Below are 8,191 nucleotides of genomic sequence, written 5' to 3' on the forward strand. Positions count from 1 at the left end.
TGTGGCGACTGCAGCATAAAGGATGGGGTGGAGGGGGAACGAATTTGTATGGTGGAAAGCTTCTTACATTTATGTGAAGTGGTACAACATTAGCCACAAGTGGACAGTGAAAAGTTAAGGAAATAGATTATAATCTCTCGAGCAACCAGCAAAAGCATTTCAAAGCGATAATAGCCTAAAAGGCAATAGTAAGTTAAAGTGCAATAAAAACTTTTTGACTATCTCAGCAGGAAAGGGGAACATAGGAAGAGAGAGAGATGGGCAGACAGTGCTGTGCAGCGAATGTCTGTGTCCTCCCCCAGATTCACCTGTGTAATCGACCCCCTCCACGCCATGGTATTTGGAGGTGGAGCCTTTGGGAGGTGATTGGTTCATGGGGGTGGGAGCCGCCATGAACGGGATCAGTGACCTTGTAAGAGAGACCCCGGAGAGCTCCCTCACCCGCTTCTGCCATAGCGAGGACATGGTGAGAGGAGGGTCTGTGTGTGAAGCAGGAGGCAGGTCCTCGCCGGACACGGCATCTGCCGGTACCTCGCTTCTGGACTTCTCAGCCTCCAGAACTGTGAGAAATGAACGTCTGCTGTTTATAAGCCACCCGGTCTCTGGTATTGTTTCCTCAGTATCTGCAGCAGACTCAGGCAGCCGGTAAAGGGCTGGACAGTAAATCCAGCCATAGGAGAAACCACACTCGATGTTAAACGGGTTAAACCGTGCGATTAACAGGCAGAGACTGTCTGGATGAAGCCGAGAGCCAGGCTTTTGCTGCCCACAGGCGCTGCGATTGGACAGCAAAGCCTCAGGCGAGCGGATAGTCAGAGGATTCCGAGTGCTGTCCCACAGAAAGAGCAGCTAAGGAAGTCGGAGCGACCGTGCTGACAGTGGACCAAGCCGAGTTAAAGGCAGAGGCAGGTCCCTGGGATGGGAGGTCAGAACGATGGCAGGGTCAGCAGTGAGGGACGCGCAGCGCTAGTTCCCAGGAGTGTCTGTGGCCAGGGACAGAACTTTGCTGTCCAGGAAACCGAGGGTGACGGGACAGAGGGAGAGGCGGCCATTCCCAGCACCGCCGATGGAGATGTCACCCCTCCCGCCCGGGATGGGGACACCGAGAGGAGAAGTCAGTAGGGACGTAGACCGTCTGCGTGCCGCTACCAAGCACAGCAGGGCACAGACGACCGGGCAGTGGGCCCCACGGGCCCCAGCGGGCTCTGCGGGCGGGCCGACTCTCGGCTTCACGGGCGGCAGGGGCGGAAGCCGCGCTGTGCAGCGGTGGCAGGGGCGGAAGCCGCGCTGTGCAGCCGCGGCTGCGAGCCTTGCGACAGCGCCGTGAAGCCCTCGCCGCGCGGCGTCGCTCACGTGCTCCTCGCAGCCAATCGTCGCCCTGCCCTGAGCCACCTAGAACTTTCTCTCCTGCGCCCGGGGGCTTCTGGGAGGCGCGGGAGGTGGCGTGGCCGAGCGCAGAGTGCGTGAGCCGGGGCCACACAGCCACCCTGAGGCGAGCCCGCCAGGCCTTCCAGGGGACCGGGAGCCGCCCGCGGGGCCGGCGCAGGTGAGCCACGTCGGCGGGGGGCTCGCGGGGGAGGGGGTCCGAGGGGAGGGTGAGCGAGCGGGAGCCGGTGAGGGTGGGGGGCAGCCAGCTGGGGTTTGGGCTGAGGGCAGGGCTCCCAGGGGCCTCAGGAGGGGGGGAGGCGGGGGCGGGGGCGGGGGCTAGTGACTCTAGGGGGGGCATGGGAAGCGAGCGCTCCCGGGGCTGCGGCTGGACAGGAGGGCGCCCGGCACGGGGGCGCTGCCGGCTGGGGTGGGGGCGCCAGGGGAGTCCGCCTGGGGCAGGAGGCGAGGGCGAGGCCGGCCATGCGTGCGGGAGTGGTGGGCGGCCATGCTCTGGGCAGCGGTGCGCTCTGGCCCGCTGGGGTGCTGGCTGTGGGGGGGGGGGGGGTGGCGGGGCCAGGCTGGCAGCCCTGCCTCTGTGGGTGGGTGTGGGGGGGGCGGGGGCAGGCTGGCAGCCCTGCATGTGTGGGTGGGGGGGGCGGGGGCAGGCTGGCAGCCCTGCATCTGTGGGTGGGTGGGGAGGGTGGGGGCAGGCTGGCAGCCCTGCATCTGGGGGTGAGGGGGACGGGGGCAGGCTGGCAGCCCTGCATGTGTGGGTGGGGGCGGCGGGGGCAGGCTGGCAGCCCTGCATGTGGGGGGGGAGGTCCGGGGCAGGCTGGCAGCCCTGCATCTGGGGGTGGGTGGGGAGCGCGGGGGCAGGCTGGCAGCCCTGCATCTGGGGGTGGGGGGGACGGGGGCAGGCTGGCAGCCCTGCATCTGTGGGGTGGGAGGCGGGAGGGCAGAGCTCCCACTGCCGGCACTAGGGGGAGCACTCCGGGCTTGGGGAGCCGGATGGGCGGGATAACGTCCAAGCACATGGGGGCGCCCTGCTCGCAGGGCTGGAGGGGAGCGCTCCCAGCTGGGGGGGAGGGCGCTTTTCGGGTCTGGGGAGGATGCGCCCGGGCATGGGCAGGGGGATGGGCGGGAAGGTGGGGGGCCACTGGCTGAGGAGGGGTGCGGGAGAGGAGGGCCTGGCAGCATGGGTGCAGGTGCCACAGAGAGGGCGAGGCGCTGGGGAGGCAGTGGTCTGCGGGAGGCTGGTGCCCTGGGCGGTGGAGTGGGGGAGGGTCCGGGGAGGGGCTCTGCCCCCCGCAGCGGGTGTCTGAGAAGCTCCAGGTCGCCTCAGTGGAGGGTGCACAGAGATTGCCGCGGTGGAGGGCCAGGGCCTTGGCCTCCGCGGAAAGTAGAGGCCCTTCGCAGGGGTCACTGGGGGACGCCATACTTCGGGCCCTAGGAGCGTCTCCCTAAGTTTAAAAGGGTTGCGCTTTGACAGAATAAGTTGCCTGGTCGCCCGGGGATTTTGTTTGACGTTAACAACGATTAACATGTCTCTAAAGATTTGCAAACCTGTAGGTGGAAGAAGAAATCAGAGGAAATCAGAGGAACTCAGGAAGCGTTTCAAACCGAGTGATAGGAAAATAGAACTTCCCCAAAGTAGTGGGAGGCAGCGCAGGAAGCGATCGATCCGAGGAAGACGGACAGCTCTAAGTGTGCGCCGTAGAACAGGAGGAGGACACGGACTCGGGGCCCTGACGTCCCTTGAAGGAAGCTAGAAAGGGAAGAGCAGAGAGAGCCCAACGTGCCCTACGGAAGAGACCAGAGCGCCCGGAGGGGAGGTCAGTGAGAGAGAGCGGGGGAGAGGGAGGGACAGGGCGGGCCCTCCGCGGGCTCTGCTCAGGCAGCCTGGGACTGGGCCAGAGCCCAGCCTAGAGTGACCCCGAACAAAGAGAGGACAGGAGTCACCCTGCCGGGAAGGAAGGAAAGAGGGCTGTCACTGCAGGCCAGAGCACGTGGAAGAGAAGGAGGCAGGATCCTGGGGAAATTCATGCCCCAAATTGGAAAATGTGAGAGTCCCTGGGGAACAAGGCGACCCCCCCCCCCCAGCCCCGAGGCTAGAGGAGGTAGAAAATGTGGGTAGCCTTCCATCTTGTGAAGCAATGTGGTTTCTTATCGAAGAGGTTTCCTAAGATCCAACGACGAAGCCAGCAGCGAGAGGAGGCGCTCCAGGCCCCAGCGTGAGGGGCCCGGGGCTCTGGCTGGGGCGGTGGGGTGGGCTGTGTGGCACAGACACGCCTCTCTCCCCTTTGCACCCGCAGGCCGAGGCCCACACTGCGAGAGTCCGTGCACGCCCGTCCAGTCCCTTCTGGCCGCCCTCAGGTCCTCAGTGATGGTGATGCCACTGGTGATGCTGCAGGACTGGTGCAGGTGGAGTGGCGCAAACGCACAGCGCTCCCTGCTCATCCTGGGCATCCCGGAGGACTGCGAGGACCGGGAATTCCAGGAGGCCGTGCGGGCTGCCCTGTGGCCCCTGGGCAGGTACCGAGTGCTGGGCAACGTCTTCAGAAAGGAGCTCGGGTTCAGGGTCGCTTTGGTGGAGTTCACTGAGTATTTAAATCGAAGTTTGGTCCCCCGACAGATACCAGGCAAGGGGGGACTCTGGGATGTGTTCTTCCTGCCCCAGGGCCCTGATTCTGAGTCACGGGATAGACCCAATTTCCCTGCACAGCCCCAGAGGCAAGCAGTGGCTGGCAGGGCAGGTGTGGCCAGAGCTGCAGGGGAGGAGGCAGCCGCAGTTGAGGAGGCAGCCGCAGGGGAGGAGGGAGCTGAGGGTGAGGCAGGAGCTGGAGAGGAAGCAGGATCCTCAGATGAAGAGGGAGCTGCAGGGGACACAGGAGTTGCAGGCGTGGTAGCATCTGTGAGCATGGCGGGAGCTGCAGCTGAGGCAGAGGCTCCAGGTGAGGAAGGAGCTGCAGGTGTGTCTGAGGCAGGGGCCCCAGAGGAGGCAGGAACTGCCGGTGAGGATGGAGCTGAAGATGTGGCAAGAGCTGTGGGTGAGGAAGAAGCCACAGGTGAGGCTGGAGGCCCAGGAGTCCCAGGTGAGGCAGGAGCCCCCAGTGAGGAAGAAGCCGCAGGTGAGGAGGAAGCTGAGAGTGAGGAGGAAGCTGAGGGTGAGGCAGGAGCTGGAGAGGAAGCAGGAGCGTCAGATGAAGAGGGAGCTGCAGGGGACACAGGAGTTGCAGGCATGGTCGCATCTGTGAGCATGGCAGGAGCTGCAGGTGAGGCGGGAGCTGCAGGTGAGGAGGAAGTTGGAGATGTGGCAAGAGCTGTGGGTGAGGAAGAAGCCACAGGTGAGGAGGAAGCTGAGGGTGAGGAGGAAGCTGAGGGCGAGGAGGAAGCTGAGGGTGAGGAGGAAGCTGAGGGCGAGGAGGAAGCTGAGGGCGAGGCAGGAGCTGAAGAGGAAGCAGGAGCATCAGATGAAGAGGGAACCGCAGGGGACACAGGTGTTGCAGGCGTGGCAGGATCTGTGAGCATGGCAGGAGCTACAGCTGAGGCGGAGGCTCCAGGTGACGAAGGAGCTGCAGGTGTGGCAAGAGCCATCAACGAGGCAGCAGCCCGGAGCCAGCACTGGCGGCAGACTTTGCAGCCTCTGCTCGATGCTATGGCCTACCGGGCACTGAGAAGGTTTTCTGGGGTGGAAGAGCCGGGCTGTGGAGAAGAGTCTTTTGAGAGCTGGCTGCACCATGCCAACGACACGCTGTACCTGTGGCGCCACATGTCAGAGAGGGAGAGGAGGAGGAGACTGGTGGAGAGCTTGGGTGGCCCCGCGCTGGATCTCATATGTGGCCTCCTGGAGGAAAATCCCGACACCCCTGCGCAGGACTGCCTGGCCGCGCTGGTGCAGGTGTTCGGGAGCAAGGACGCCCAGATGACCGCACGGCTGAAGTTCCTGACTTGTGCGCAGAGGCCCCAGGAGGCTCTCTTTGCCTATGTGATGCGCCTGGAAGGCCTGCTGCAGGCGGCCTTGGAGAAGGGGGCCATCCGGCCCGCCATCGCAGACCAGCTGCGCGCCAGGCAGGTGCTGATGCAGGCCCGGCCCAACGAGACGCTCGAGAACAAGCTGAGGAGGATGCGTCTGGAGAGGAGGCCGCCTGGCTTCCTGGGGATGCTGCAGCTCATTCGGGAGACGGAGGCGTGGGAGGCCGCTCCGGCTAGAAGTGAGCAGTTCCACGTGGAAGAAGGGGCCCAGCTGGACGTTGGAGACCTAGCCACCTGCCAGGGTGCCCTGGCCCATGAAGATGCTGCCCCGGCCCGTGAAGATGCCGCCCAGGCCGCCCTGGCCTGTGAAGATGCTGCCCGGACCCATGAAGATTGCCTCCCAGCCAATGAGGTCACCACTGAGGGCACCCCTGTCACTGCAGAAGAAAGCAAGCCTTCCCCACCCAAGGAAGATACCACCCTGGCTGCCCTTTCCAAGCAAGACACAGCCGAGGCTGCCCCGGCACGTGAAGTGGCCGATGGGGCAGTTCCTGTCACAGTCGACCCTGGAGAGGCTGCTCCTGACCCCCATGATGCTGCCCAGGCCGCCTGGGCTCGTGAAGATGCTGCCCAGGCCACCCTGACCTGTGAAGACACCGCTGACGCTGCCCCGGCCCGTGAAGAGGCCGATGAGGCAGCTCCTGACACCCGTGATGCTGCCGTGACAGCCCCTGCCCCTGAGGAGACCACCAAGTCCTCTTCTGCCACTGGGGAAGGTGAAAATGTTCCTACTCGTGCGGGGCTAGGTCAGGCAGGACGCTCGGGGGCCCCCGGGGGCCCCACCCCTGCTCAAATGGTCAGTGCTTCTGGGGCGGGCCCAGGAGGTCCTGGCGGTAAGCCGGAAGGCCTTGCCCAGGTGGGAGACCAGGAGGCCGAGCAGACCCCCAAGGAGGGGCTCATCCAGGAGGAGCCAGGAAACCAGGACGGGGCTGAGGAGATGAGCCGCCCCGAGACCTCCTCGGGCAAGTAGGCTCAAAAGGCCCAGGGGCCCCCTCTCCTCCCAGGCAGCAGAGCCCTGGAGGCAGGGGGAGGCGAGGCCAGGGTAGCCGCCTCACCCCACATGGGGACCAGGCCGAGGGAGGGGCCCGTCCAGCCCAAACCAAGCCCCTGGCCCCTCACGATCCCCAAGGGGCCATGACCCGCACCGTCAGCCGTTCCAAGTGACCAAGATGAACATATGTTACCCCAAATGGGCAGGGGAGAGGTGTAGCCCCGCTCAAGGCAGCACCACACCGAGCCCAAGCCCCATCCCAAGCCCTGCAAACTCAGGCAGCCAGCCTGGTGGCTCCCCCGAGTGGCAGCCCCGGCCTGGGTGAGGGGCACCTGAGGACGCCTGCCACCTGCACGGGCCTGGGAGACGTTAGGAGGTCATCTCAAGGGTGCCAGCTGTCTGGGCCTCCCAACAAGGGGACCCCCGTTCACTGTCACCTGGGGCAGGCTCCTCCCTGTTCTGGGAAGCCCGCTTGTATCTCAGTGGATCCTGTAGTTACCCACGTGTCAAGTAATCCACTCCCAAAACATACACACACACGTGCCATCATCTCTGTGCAGAGCCGTTAGGTGTGTGTGAGCCCGGGGTGGGGTCCTGGCCTAGCAGGCAGCACCCTCTCGGCCCTGGCACGTGCTGTGAGCTTCAGTGCCAGCCCGGGCTCTGCTCTCTCTCGTCCGGTGCCATGAGCTCAACTCTGCCTTCTCGGTGGAGATTTAGGCCAACCGCTGCTTGTTCCTGTGGAGGTGTGTGCTTATCTGAGCAGTGGCCCCCACCCCACCCCAGAGTCCCCGAGCCCAGTCCCTGGAGATGCCTGGAAGGATGGACAGACGAGGGCGTGGCCGGCGCTCACCCCGGGACCTCGGGAAGGAAGAACTGGAGCAGGGACATGGAGGGGCTGCGGGAGGCTCCAGTGGGACTGTGCTCTCATGTGCCAACCTGTTGTTACTTGTGGCTCAGTTTCCTGGGCTTGGTGTGGTGTCCCCTGTTGTATTTTCCAGCGTCCTGTGACTGTCCTATGTGGCCCATAGGGCAGGGCCCCACCCCAGAATGTCAGCCAGAGGGGGAGGGGGTGCCGTGGAGTGAGAAGACATTGCCAGTGTCCATCGTTCTGCCAAGAGGCTGACCGTGGGGCTCCCAGGAAGGGAGACTGTGGTGGGAGGGCCTCAGCATGGGGGGCAGCTGAGGCACCCCGTTAGAGACTGACTGTCCCCGAGACCTGTGGGCTGTAGCGGCCGTTAGAAGTTCCTCTCCGTGTTGTCATTCCCTTCTCTGCAATGGTTTCAGTAAGTGGTTCTCTTCAGTAAATTTCATTGACCGTTTCAGCTGCGTGTCCTCTCTGCTTTGGGCAACTGAGGGAAGGGTCTGCTGGGGGTGGGGGTGGGGGCAACAGTGGCCTGTCACCTGCATTGGGGTATGATCAGGACAGGGGCCAGGAGGGGCTGTGTCGTCCCCTGGGCTGGACGGAGCTGAGTGACAGGAACTTGTGGGCATGGGCAGTGGCTGGTTGGGTCCCCAGGAAACTCGGGGTGTCCCCAGAAATAAGCGGGCTAGACGTTGAAGGGAGGGGGAGGAACCACAGGCAGGATCCAGGGCTCCAGGATCCCTGGCACCGCTGTAGGGGCTCAGGGCACCCAGACGGGTCAGAGAGGTCACGTGTGCAATCCCAGAGACCAGCGGGCCACAGAAGGGCCCAGGCCTGAGGTCAGATGCCCCTGCCAGGAGCTGGGCCCAGGACTCTGGGCTGGGGGTGGTTGCCCGCCCACCCGCTCAGCCCACTCCTGCCAGCCAAGTGGCCAGCCT

The 8,191-nt window shown here is 64.4% G+C and overlaps 1 protein-coding gene across 1 annotated transcript; it reads left to right on the plus strand.

Moving 5' to 3' along the window:
- Positions 1–728: 728 nt before the first annotated feature.
- LOC139080969 (paraneoplastic antigen Ma6E-like) lies at positions 729–7,713 on the plus strand. Its single transcript, XM_070604008.1, has 3 exons — positions 729–1,546; positions 2,922–3,200; positions 3,681–7,713. Exon 3 carries the CDS (start codon positions 3,752–3,754, stop codon positions 6,368–6,370), a length of 2,619 nt encoding a protein of 872 aa, XP_070460109.1. The 5' UTR covers positions 729–1,546; positions 2,922–3,200; positions 3,681–3,751; the 3' UTR covers positions 6,371–7,713.
- The last annotated feature ends 478 nt before the right edge of the window (positions 7,714–8,191 follow it).

This window comes from Equus przewalskii, chromosome X, assembly GCF_037783145.1.
Source record: "Equus przewalskii isolate Varuska chromosome X, EquPr2, whole genome shotgun sequence".
Taxonomy (NCBI): domain Eukaryota; kingdom Metazoa; phylum Chordata; class Mammalia; order Perissodactyla; family Equidae; genus Equus; species Equus przewalskii.